This window comes from Crocodylus porosus, unplaced genomic scaffold, assembly GCF_001723895.1.
Source record: "Crocodylus porosus isolate Cpor-Errol unplaced genomic scaffold, CroPor_comp1, whole genome shotgun sequence".
Lineage (NCBI taxonomy): Eukaryota > Metazoa > Chordata > Crocodylia > Crocodylidae > Crocodylus > Crocodylus porosus.
In genome coordinates this window covers 2,717,313-2,730,013 of record NW_017728911.1, presented here as the reverse complement: position 1 = coordinate 2,730,013, position 12,701 = coordinate 2,717,313, and the positions used below count along the sequence as shown (strand labels likewise).

Below are 12,701 nucleotides of genomic sequence, written 5' to 3'. Positions count from 1 at the left end.
GTCTCCTGCAGTATTATTCTTTCAGTATATGCAAAAAAGTTACACTTCTCCCCACCTACCTTCCCCAGCATAAGGCACACAGAGATAAATCCTTACCTGTCCCATGCCTTCCTCCATTATTTTGGTAGTTAAATATTCACTCCAGCACTGCATACAGAACTTATGTCCACACTCTAGGCCAGTGAAGTACTGCAATGACAAAAAGCACATGACATTGTACCCATTCTGTCCTTCCTGCTGCTGTGAAGTTTAATTTCACCTTACTTACTCCCAGGACAGAATTTGTAACTGCTCCAAGGATACTGCATTGTTTCCTTTGCATTGCCACCACCTCAGTATGTTGCTATAGCAGCTCTAAATGTGCACTCTGTGTAGCTGCACTCTGCATCGCTAACAGCAGCAAGAACGTAGAGAGAGGATTTTCTCCTCCCACCCCCACTGCCTTTAAATTATGGCAGACGCATGAGTCTAAAAGAAAGGATAATTGCTTTCCTCTACCTGTATTACAGAAAGTTGCTAACAAATGCTGCATCTTGGAATGAAGGTTAAAGCAGTAAAATGATACCCACAGGATTTTTCCTGCATTTGCATCTCTCACGTAACTGTTCAGCTCCAGAATAATTACCAACCACATTGGTAAGAGGCACCTAAAATATTGCCCATGCAGGTGAAAGCAGCTAACAAACAGAGCAAGTAGTAGGGATTATGCATTTAATAAACCATATGAGTTTAGAACATGGGTTGGAGGCACCTTTGTGCTTACAGCTTATCAAGCAATATAACTTGCTCTAGAACCCAAATGTCTATCCGATGGCAAGGCTGAACAGCCTAACTGGCTGAAGCAGTACCCAGCTAAGATTTTATACAACTGATTAGCTGACTGTCATGCAGAGAGCCACCTGGCAAGGATGACATCAGCTTTGTATGCATCATCCTCTGCAGTGTGCCAAGACATCTGACTGAACAATTATGTGAGGGACAGGGAAACAATAAGACAGCTAGAGAAGAATAACTTTGAAATGAAGGTGGTGTATAAGTGAGAACTATGGGCAGGACTAAACTATGTCTGAAGCCTGGGGGGAGGTACAGACATGCCGGACATTATGCTGTTCCAACAATGGGGTGTTAGTCATGAATTAAAGGTTTGTTCACAGCACAGTAATTTCATTTAAAGGATTCTTTGGCATCTGTAAAGATATGTGAAAATCTCTACAGTATTACTATGATATCTCCAAAAATATACGATTAATGCCCTCTCTCTCCTTCCACTATAAGCTATGAGAACTCTATTCCAAAGGCAAGTCCGTTATATTAGTCAGTTCAAAGGCAATCCCAGTTCTGCTGAGCTTGCTGTATGTAAAACTCTTCACCCTCCCTACCTAAAAACTGAAAACACTAGTGCTCATGTAGTGCTATAAACAAACCGCATTATAATCTAGGGTCCTATTTTAATCACCGATCATGAATGATTCAGTAAAAGCTGAAAAGTTGAAGTCAAGCCCCTCCTTGACAGAAATGTATTGAGATAGTTTATCTTCCTGGTAGAGATGCTTTATTTCTTAACTGTAACATTATGAAGAATTCTGGAAGTCATCAAAGAAACTGGCAAACAATTCAAGACTATTTTTGGTGGGTTTTCTTTTTGGGAGGGGGGAGAGAACTCAAACCCCAGGGTGCAAAAGCAATACCCTAATGCCTTCGCTCTCTACCTCGAGCTTCTCCAGCTTTATCTGCTATCAGCATGGTGTACTCAGTCAGGACAGTCCAAATCAATGCAGGGTATGTTTATGTAAAAATATTATTATCATCCACAAACATAAGATGTGTATAAAAAGGATGTGGAGGAAGAAATATGGAAGGTACCGTGATAATGGGGAAGGTACACAGAGATAGTAGGAATGGATGTAATAGATGTAAAGAGCTACTTGGGATGGGGGCTGCAGATGAATTTACTATAGTCCAGTTCCTTGACATAGAACACAGAAAGAATATTTATCCTATGTTCTGAGAGTTATGGTGATCTGTTAGAGGGAAAAAAGCAGGACTAGTGCCCTTTCTGTTGCCTTTTGATGGATAAAAGGCATCAGATTAAAGAAGGTGGTTTCTTTGCTTTAAAATAAACTTTGTATTAATGGCAAGCCTGGTTATCTCTAGGAGACTAGGAGGTTTGCTAGGAGACTACCTCAGTACCCCCAGTGCCAACATCCCACCAGTTTGAGTTATCAGCAGGGATCCAAGGTTTTCAATTTCCCACGGGAAAATGGAGAAAATGGTGGATTTTACCTTTCACTGGAGGCTAATGCTGATTTCTCATTTTACTGGAGAAACCCGCAGGGAGCAGGAGGGCAGCCCCAATGCAGAGGGCACCATGTGCATGTATAGGCACATGACCTCCAGGGAGCCTGGAGAGCAGCTCCTGCAGGTAAGTCATGGTGTGCGATTGAGGCCCCCATAGGAAGGGAGGGGAGGAGTTGGGTAGGGCAGGGCAATGCCTAGGGCTTGGGGCCGCAGCCCAGCCAGGCAATGCCTGGGGCTTCGGGCCCAGGGCTGCAGTGCATGGCCACAGGACCCCAGCAGGGAACGGGACAGGGCCACAGACAGCTTGTCTGGGGGAAGCTCACTGCTGCTGCGTGGACTCTTGGGGGGCAAGGGGGAACCACTGCCCCCCAGATCTGTGCACAGGGCATGAGCTGCCCACTGTGGGCTTCGGCTCCTGCCCTGCTGCCCTCCCCCAGGGCTCTGCAGTCTGGCAGGTGTGACCTGGCACTGCAGACCAGAGCGGGGCCATGCAGGAAAGCTGCTTGCCGCTGTGAGCTCCACACTGCCCTGGCAACGTGTCCCTTGTGTGCAACCCTGCACCACCGCCCCCACTGAAGCCATGCGCAGGGGACATGCCGCCAGGGCAGTGTGGATCTCGCAGTGGCAAGGAGCTTTCCTGCACGGCCCCGCTGTTCTTTGCAGCACTGGGTCGCACACACCGGGTAGGGCAGGAGCCCGCAGCAGGCAGCATACAACCCCTGCTCCACACACAGATCTTGTGAGGGTGAGGGAGCAGAAAAAGAGATGACAGGCTCCACTCCACTGCAGCAGCTGCCGATTCCTGCCAGAGGCAGGGGCTGCAGACCCAGGTCCACCACCCCATGGTAGCTAGGGGCCCCAGCAGGGTTGGGGGAGTTGTGAGGCAGGAAGTGAAGGGCACCAGTGGGGCCAGAGGGCTGTGGGGGGGCTTTCATTTTAATCACGGATTTTGGGGTTTTTACCAGAGAATTTGCAAACTTTTGCCAGGAAAAACTAGGATCCCTGGTTATCAGACCTTATCCAAAAATCTCTAACAAAAAACACAAGGTTGAAGGCTCTTCCCCACCCCCTTTATGCAAAGCAACCAACATGACAATTTCCTTTTTGCATATCATTTTTACAGGGGACATGGGAGTGCTGAAGGAGAGGGGAAATGAGAGAGGGGGAGAAGTCTGTCTTTGTTGAACCACTTCTTTGCATTTCTGAGGACAAAAGTTTTCTTGGTTACTGACCAATGCCTAGGAAACGTTTCCAGCACAAAATTGAGACTCTCAGCTGAGAAAGATCTGCCCTTAGATCAATGTTTCTCAACCTGTAGGTCATGGCCCAGAAGTGGGTTGCAAGAATGTATGAAAGGGTCATGAACTAACTTTAAAAATGGATCAACAAACTTTTAAAATGGATTCTCCTTTAAAGGAGAAAAATGTGGGAAATGGTGGCTTTTCCCTAGCAGGCTGGCAGAGTTTCAGCATGCAAGGGGCTGCCTGGGACCCCCTAGGGCCCACACACGCACCCCTTGGCACCACACACGTGGGGCTTGGGCCTGGGGGTGGGGGCAGTGGGTCAGGACTAGCAATCTATGTTTAAAAATAGGTCCGGATACAAAATAAGGTTGAGAACCACCGACTTCGATCACCCTTCCACATAAGGTCTTGTGCTGCTCATTCCAGGGAAGGGAGTCTTGCCTCCACAGCTAGTCAGCAAAATAGTACTTTAGTCAAGGACACTCCTAGACCCAAAGTGCACAATGGAAACCTGAAACGTAAGCTAATAAGACACACCCAAATTAAGAATGGAAGCTTATGTAAATAGTTTAAACACACACGCGCGCGCACACACACACACAGAGTCAGGCATAGGTGTCACAGTTTTGGGATGATTAGAACAATTTACGTAATTGTGAATTCAGGAAAAAAGAAATAAGGGGGAAAAAAACAACAAGTTTCTGGCAAATTTAGGCATGTTAGCTGCTAGCAAAGCCATGGTCAAAAGAGACTTATTTTTCTGAAATATTTCATCTTCCTACTTCCTGTTTGTTTTATACCCATGTAATAATTCCAGAGGAACATCATGTTACTTGTCTGTATAAAGCTCAGAAGGGGGGCCTAGGTCTCAGCTGGTATTCCTGAAGCCACCAGAACACAATTGGCCTACATCTCTGAACTTCTGCAAAACGCAGCAGGCTGGCCAACCACTTCAGGAGGATGAATGAGTGTAGGACCCAATCCTCTAAGGCAGGGATCAGCAATGTATGGCCCATAGGTCAGATGCAGCCTGCTAAGCAAAGTTATCCACCTGAGAATCTAGGGTGGCAGCAACAATTTGGAAGCGGGGGAGAGAGAGGGAAGGAGGGCTGTGAACAATAAGGCTAGGGACGGACATTACACATAAACCAGTTTAACTGGTCAGAAATTGGTTTAAACCTGCAACAGAACAGTTATTCAGTGCACATAAACCAGCCTGAAGATGGTTTAAGATAAACCTGGTTGAATGTAGTATCAGACTTGAGTGATATGGCTCAAACTGGTTTATGCAATGTCTGTCCCAAATCCCTTAGCGGTTTAAGTTAAATCAGACTCTCTCAGCTTGCTCTCTGGGCTGGGCGGAGTTCTCTGCTCCCCAGCAGGGCTGGCCTCTCCCCTCTGCTCCCTGGCTGGAGCTCCAGCAGAGACTTGCAGGCACACCAGGGTCTCCTGCCTTCCCCATGCCCCCCTCCCCTCCCACCACTTGCTGCTTAAGCAGAGATCCCTTCCTCCTCTCTCCCACAGCACATACTGTAGCCAGCAGAAGTGACCTGAGCAGGGTGCGGGGCCCAGGGCAAAACAGCCCAGGTGAGGCCCTGCCCCCACTCTGATCCCAGCCCCAAACAAGCTGCCATTGACAACAGCAATGTCGGGGGTAGGGGGCACGTAGTAAGTGGCTGGAAGCAGAGCCACTGCTCCGCCCGACTCTGCAGGGCCCCCCCCAAAACACAGGGAGCAGGGCGATCACCCTAATTCACCCTCTTGCCACCCCCTCCCCGCCCCCACCTAGGACAGCCCTGGTAGCCATCATGTGGTATGCTAGTGAATGCCGTGCAAGGCAGATAGGACAGTTTCTGCGTAGGTCTTTTTGGAAGTAATCAACAGCTCAGCTAGTAATGTCCCTGCATTCCTTCCTTTGGAAAAGTCAGACAAAGTTCTCTGGGTAAATTTGATCCCTTTTATTAGACCAACCAACTTGGAAAAATTCTTAGCAAGCTTTTGGGTTTAAAAACCCCTTCATCAGGCTGAGGCAGCATCTGCAGTTGGTGAGTGCTCTTCCTTGATGGAATGAACAGTAAAGTAGCCAGAGGCTGATATGCATTTTGCTTTGGAAAAAGCTGTTTAAGAAGAGCTTGTAATGAGTGAGGTTTTGTTTTCTGATGGGGTGTTAAATCTGATAACAGAGCTGATAAATGCTCCATTTATCAAAGGGGAGGACCAATCACAGTGTCCTGCTGGGGCCTGGCCACATCCCCTCAGCTCAGCCTAGTGCAAGGGAAGGGAGAGCTGCTCTAGTGCCCCCCAGCTTGTAACCTCAGCCACTGCAAGCATGTGCCTGCATTTCTGGGATGTCTGTCTGGTTACAAAACTAATTTAGCCTAGCCAGGTTAGACTAACCTGCAAAGACTGAATCAATTCAGGCTCAGGCTTTTTGAATGTCTGTCCCTAGCCGAAGAAATATTCAGCAGTAGCTGGGTTCCATATGTATCAGCAGAGGAAGTGTTAGCAGTAGCCAGGTTGCAAACAATGGCCCACTTTCAGACCAAGTTGCATTATTTTGGCTGGCTGTTCCTAAAAGGTTACCAACCCCTGCTCTAGGCCATTTTCCAGGAAAAGACACTTCCCCAACAGAGCAAAGAGCATATCGAGGACTTTGCTAATTCCAATTTTACTTTTCATAAGCCAGTTTTGGGCTGCTCTTTGCTCAATATAAAGAGCTTCCTATATGGCCCTAGTCTGTTATGTTCCTTAGTTTCTCCCTTTTTTCATTTTTTTTCCTTTGCATTTCACAAGCATGTGACCTTTTTAAACATAAATTTGCTCTAATGCTCACTTTAACCTGAATGGCTTAACTGCACTGCTCCCACAACTTCACACCACTTAATGCATACCATGCTCAGATCTCCACAAATATAGTAAATAGTCAGTACATTGGAAATAAGCTTAACTCTGGACATATTAACATTGTTTTGAATACAATCCCCCTGCCCACTTTTGTTACTTAACATCTTCATTACTCAAATATCCCACGACAAATCTGAGATTATCCTAAACCTTTGCTCATAAATGTGGTTACTACAAGTATCATAAATTAATTACAGTAAATGTGCTATGTTTCTGCTATATCTGCCTGAACAATTAGAACTACCATTCTTAAGACTCCAGAGGGTTAACACAAACTTGTCCCCACTTTACTTCTTGACACAAATACAAATCAGTGTTGGTGGAATGGAAATTATGGTGCAAACATTAAATATTCAACTAAAAATAACAGCCCCTTATGTCAATCTACTAGCAGGGAAGACCTAGTCAGACTGGCCAATATAGAAGAATTTAGAGGAAATGCTGCCTTGTTTTAGCATCCTCGATTCCCTTGATCCTGCCTCCCCCACCAACATCATCCTATTTGACAAACTTGAAGCAAGAAAAAGTATTCACTTAAAGAAACAAAACAACAACAACAAAACCTACAGATTTCCCTTGTCTGCAGTGTCACCAATCCCCATGTTCCAACCTTCTGCTCATGTATAAGATCCTAAACTCTCTGAAGGTTGTTTCTAGTTAGTCTCCTTTCACTATAAATAACAAGCGCAGAGGCAGAAAAGGATCTTGGAGTTGTCACTGATGCCAAGATGAACATGGGCCGGCAGTATGGGGATGCAGTCAGGAAGGCCAACCGCACCTTGCCATGCATCCACAGATGCATCTCGAGCAGGTCCAAGGAGGTGATCCTCCCCCTCTATGCAGCAGGGCAGGCCCTATAAGGAGAGGCTATGGGACCTGAACCTGTTCAGCCTCCACAAGAGAAGGCTGAGGGGGGATCTAATGGCCCGTTACAAACTACTCAGAGGGGACCAGCAGGCATTTGGGGAGTCCCTGTTCCCCCGAGCACTGCCAGGAGCGACTAGTAATAATGGTCACAAGCTGGCAGAGGGTAGATTCAGGCTAGATATCAGGAGGTGCTACTTCACGGTCACGGCAGCTAGGATCTGGAACCAACTTCCAAGAGAAGTGGTGCTGGCTCCTACCCTGAGGGTCTTTAAGAGGAGTCTGGATGAACACCTTGCTGGGGTTGTTTGACCCCAGCACTATTTGCTGTCATGGCAGGAGGTCGGACTCGATGATATGCTCAGGTCCCTTCCGAACCTACTAACTATGAAACAAGTGAAAATTTTCGTTTTAAAAATGTATTTTTCAAAAATCTAACTTTTTGAATGTATGCTGTACCAAACACAGTGTTTAAACAAAAGATTTAAGGGGAATGGTATGAAATTTCATATAACCAAGTTGTAACATGGTATATACAAACACAAGGCCAAGCACGTTTGGAATATTAAACATAAAAGTTCACTTTACATTCAAAGATGGGAAGTGTTTTTTCCTAGATCATTTTGCAGATTAGAAGTTTCAATCCTAACCCTCACTCGCCTATTCCTTTTAAAAAGACAATTTTAAGGCCTACAGAGTAGAAGTCTTCATTCTTAAGGCCTTATACAAGGTTTAAGAGGCTAAACATTGCAAGCAAAGTGTCCGCTCTGAAAACATGCAATTACAGTCTTACTAAGAAGAAGAAACTTTGTGAACTAGAAACAAAAGCCTTGTGCATGGGGCTACCATACTCACCGAGTTTGGGTAGTTCAGATAGCAGATCTGACAAGGCATGTCCTGGGCTGATGACCTTGTATTCATCTGGCGCGTTCTAGACTTTTTACTTGGATTAATTACATGACACTCAGCAAAAAGCTTCTCCAAGTTGCCATCAAAGTACCTGCACAAAGCACGCAACAAAAATAGGATGGGTGAAGTCATCACAGGCAAATATTTAATAGGCAATCATCTTCTAAACAATCTGCAATTGAAGAACAAAGACCAGGAGCACTGCCCAGTAGCATCAGCTGATGGGACTGCAGAATTCTGCTTGCCCAAATGACACTTTAATCCAGGTTGTCTGAAGCTTAACATCCAGCAGGTTCTGTTCTGGAGTTAAATGTGGTAGGGTCACAGTTGCTTTTGATGCTTCAGATGTAACTGGTAACTCTAACTTAAAAAAATATATAAACCTCTCCAGAGTAGCAGTTAGTAATTATCTGGTCAAGACTGTATTGTAAAGCATAGGTCAGCTGATAAGCACAGAATTTAATTTGGGGGCTGGAGCTCCTTTTCTGTAGAAGTCTAGGGGAGTACCAGCAAACTGACAATTCCTTCGGTGTATTTCAGCCAAGCTAATACAAGCCTGAAAGATGGGATGGTCAGACATTCCTACAATTAATTTAGCTGTCACTCAACTAATTCATAATCATGCAACCTTAGTGTTTCACAAAAAAACCTTTGATACTACTAAAAATGGAAAATTGAAACAAAAGCTTCTAGCAATAAAATTCTGATAGGACAAGTTGATTTGAGGTCAGTTAAAGTGAAAGGCAGAAGCAATAACCTCGTATGTGGGAGTTAAGACAAGGTAACAATGGTTAGATTTTCTGAAGAGGGCACCTGCTCATAATAACGGAATTCAAAGGCAATTATGAATATTGTAGTGACAAACAGAAGATGGCAGAACAACGTTCCCACAAGCAGGAGAATCTGCCCTGGAAGCATCAGTACTAACAGGCTACTGGAAAAAAAAAAAAAAAGGTTTTAATGAAGTCACAACCAAGGAGCACACTATTTCAACACTAATTGATCTGAAGGCACTTAAGTTTTTCCACTGCTCCTTTAATAACATTCCACATAATTTAATTTCTTTAGGCCCGTCCGCTATACCATAGCCGTTTGGTGCAAGATCCACAAACTGAAATAGAAAAGCACAGAGGTGACTTGGTTAACTTCGTGTGCTCCAGCCTCATCAATGGGCAAGAGATCTGGTAATAATAGTTTTTCTTTTCTAAATGCAAAGACTTCTCCATGCTTCAGAGGAAGAAAATCCAAAGTAGACGAAGGGGTGGATTCTACTTCACCCATTTGATGCTTAAGTAGACTTGAATGCTTAAGTGGGATCCTATTCCACCTTATTCAAGTGCCTGAACAGATGATAACACACTTACTTTTGCAACAAGGCATCTTAGCCCTAAGGCCAAGTCACAAAAAGCAGTCAGTAGGAGGACCACCCATCCACCTTTCACATTACCAGCTTTTCAGGGACCTGAGTTGGCTAGAGTAGGATCACACTGAGGTACTTAAATAGGTAAAAAAGGATTTGGCTTCAAACACATATTGCCAAATCCATCTCATACAACTCCCCCTCCCACGTTCCATTTCCAAAGATCATTGACATAACTGGGTTCAGAGTTGCAGCAGGTGAAGTGGCTGCCAACAGAACTGCTAGGAAAATACTGACCATTGTAAGGCCAATCAAAAAGTTACTTATTAGCCAAAACGTGATGAAAAAAATTTGCACCAGTGTCACCTTAACATTAAGGTAGTGAGAGACCTTTCACCTGAGACTGTGCCACAATTTGTTTCCCGGATAAATGTAAGGCATTTAAAGCTCAAATGAAACTCAGACTCTATTCATTTAGGGCAAAGAACAAGCAACTTGAAGCCCTTTGCTTGGTCGCAGTATCTCTCCTTGGGATTTCACGTTACAGGAATGCTACAGACAAGACCAGTCACTTGTGCCTGTCATGGTCTTTGGAAGGTTTTCCACCAGGGTATATGGCCTTGCACTAGGAACTTACTAATTCTCCTGGTGCAAAGGAGGAGCAGAAACTCAAGGTGTTCTACAGAAACTAAGTTATAAAATGAACTACTGAAAAAATCTCTACGGCCTTCAGCAAGAATTGTGACAAATTAATGCATTATTTACAGGCCACCATTATCACTGCTTTAGAACACTTAAACTAGTGAATTTATCTGAACAGCACTTGTGGCACTGAAGTGAAGAAGCAGAGACTTAATAACTTGATCACACTGGATATTTGTGGACAAGTTGGAAAATGAACATTACCTCTAAGTCATCCTAACCATTAGACCAGTGGTTCTCAACCTTTTTTGTACCAGGACCCATCTGTAAACATGGATGGCCAGTCCCAACCCACCACCCCCAGGCTCCCAGTGCACGGGGCAAGGGGCAGGTGTGGGACGTGGGGGTCTCCAAGCAGCCCCTTGCTGCAATTGTGCCAGCCTGCAAGGGAGAAGGCATGGTTTCCCAAATTTTTCTCCTTTAAAGGAAAATCCATTTTTAAAGCTTGTTGATAGTTTGTCCATGAGTGATCCTTTCATACATTCTTGCGATCCATTTTGGGGTTGCGACACATGGGTTGAGAAACACTGCATTAGACAACCTCTCCTCTCTAATCCATTATACAACATTCTAGCATAAGTTTTCTAAGTAAATATGCTTTGATGTTTGGAACCAATTAGCAATGTAAATGAGAAGGCAGCAAGGGGGAAAAACTGTTATTACTCTTCATTGCCCCGGCACTCCTTTAAGAAAAAGGCCCACCACAGAATTTCCACTCCCTTTCCCCCCTACAGCATGAGACTGTCAAGCTGAAAGGATGGATTATCTCTTTGTCAGTCATGAACAGCAGAAAGGGGATTCGACTTTAACGCACATCAAGATATCACAGGATCTTCCTTTTGCCTGCAGCGGGTGCGAGTGGCCTGTCAAATCCAAGAGATAAGCAGTGGAACCCATTTCATTGCAAGTGCCACCAGTTATTGTAGTAGGACGCCAAACCACCGTGTGCTGCCACATTTAGTTTCAACCAGGTAAATTCCTTCCTCATATTAAAGTTCTATAAAGAACCCTTGATCCTTTTTGATCAGGAAATCTCTCTGCTGTTTGAGAGAGCTTTAAAATACCTGTCTAAATTCCCTTGCATGCCAATATAAAGTACTTAGAAAATGCAATCTCCACTCTGGACTGAAGTAAATTTTAACAGCTTCAAAAGGGAAAAATTAGTTGCCATTCTGGAGCTGTTGCACTGTTACTTAACTTGGGTGCTTCCTGTTGCCATACAAACAAGCTGCAACTATAAAAACTTTTTTAAAAGGCTTTAGCTGCAAGCGTTTTGTTACACTTGTATTGTGACAGAGCCCCCAGAGATAAGTTACAGAGTTATAAATCAGTAGCATGGTCTCATAACCACACAGGGGTCCCACTTAGCATGGTGGTACTGTAATAGACTGCATTAAGAAGTTATTTGCAGATGATTATAACTACCTGAAAGAGGAACCTGACCATGCAAGTAATTCTGGTCAAAATCTTACATGAAAAGATTCAAAGGAAACATAATAATTCTAATAATAATACTAATACTCTGTCTGACCCTCTCTAAAAGCATTTATCTTTCACTGATTTTCCCTTACTTTAGTCAACTGTGCCTCTGAATAGCTTACATTACATCAAGTCAGATGTTAACTTTAAAATGAAATTAAGATTGATTACACATCATTTAGAGCAAACAATGTAGTATGGATTTTGAAGTCCCTCCCAAATAAAATAAATAAAATCAGGATTACAAAGCCAGGAAATTCTAAATTCAAGTTTAAGAAATACAAACTCTAAAGGGATGGAAAAAGTACACCTGAACAACTAACTCTGCTCTGTAGTGATGTTGTCTCATGCCCTTATCACATTCGCTGCAGTTCACTGTTCCTGATCCCAGACTAAACAGACCAATATATTTCTTTGTTTTTCTTACTATAGCACTACAGGAGTGTCCACTTGGTTCCTTCTGCACTTTGCTGAAGCATTTCCCTTGTCATTTCAAGCCCCCAAATTATCTAGAAAACCCTGTTAGGAAAGAAATGCACGTACTCTTGAAGATGTGAATGTATGGCATGCTTCTTGCATAAGGAGATTAAAATCCTCAATTGCTGCATGCACAGTACACAAGCAATGCTCCATTTGTACATAGCCAACAATCTCAGTCACATGGGCTGTCACACCACCCCTACAGGTTTTGTTTTTATGTACTGTACAGGCTAATTTACAAGTCAGCAGTCAAATGGAGCTTGGCCACACAGAAGTCATCCTAAGATGATCAATGAACAAGCAATTTGGGCCTCTGTCTCTCTTGGGCTTGGGGACAGAGATAAGGCATGGTCTTTTCCTGAGAAAATGCTCCTTTGATTAGACCAGACTGATGTCTCGCTACCAGAAATGCAGGTTCAGTATATTCTATTTGAATGCCATTGGAATAATACATTCTCCTA

General features: G+C 44.1%; 1 protein-coding gene across 2 annotated transcripts in view; it reads right to left on the bottom strand.

Moving 5' to 3' along the window:
* Positions 1–12,701, bottom strand: part of ARIH1 (ariadne RBR E3 ubiquitin protein ligase 1) — a 53,736-nt gene that overhangs the window by 33,081 nt on the left and 7,954 nt on the right. For both annotated transcript variants that reach the window (XM_019533290.1, XM_019533291.1), the window contains exons 2-3: positions 8,166–8,310; positions 97–189 (exon numbers count right to left, since the gene is read on the bottom strand). In XM_019533290.1, the coding sequence (XP_019388835.1) occupies positions 97–189; positions 8,166–8,310 (238 nt within the window). The remainder of the gene's footprint in view (positions 1–96; positions 190–8,165; positions 8,311–12,701) is intronic.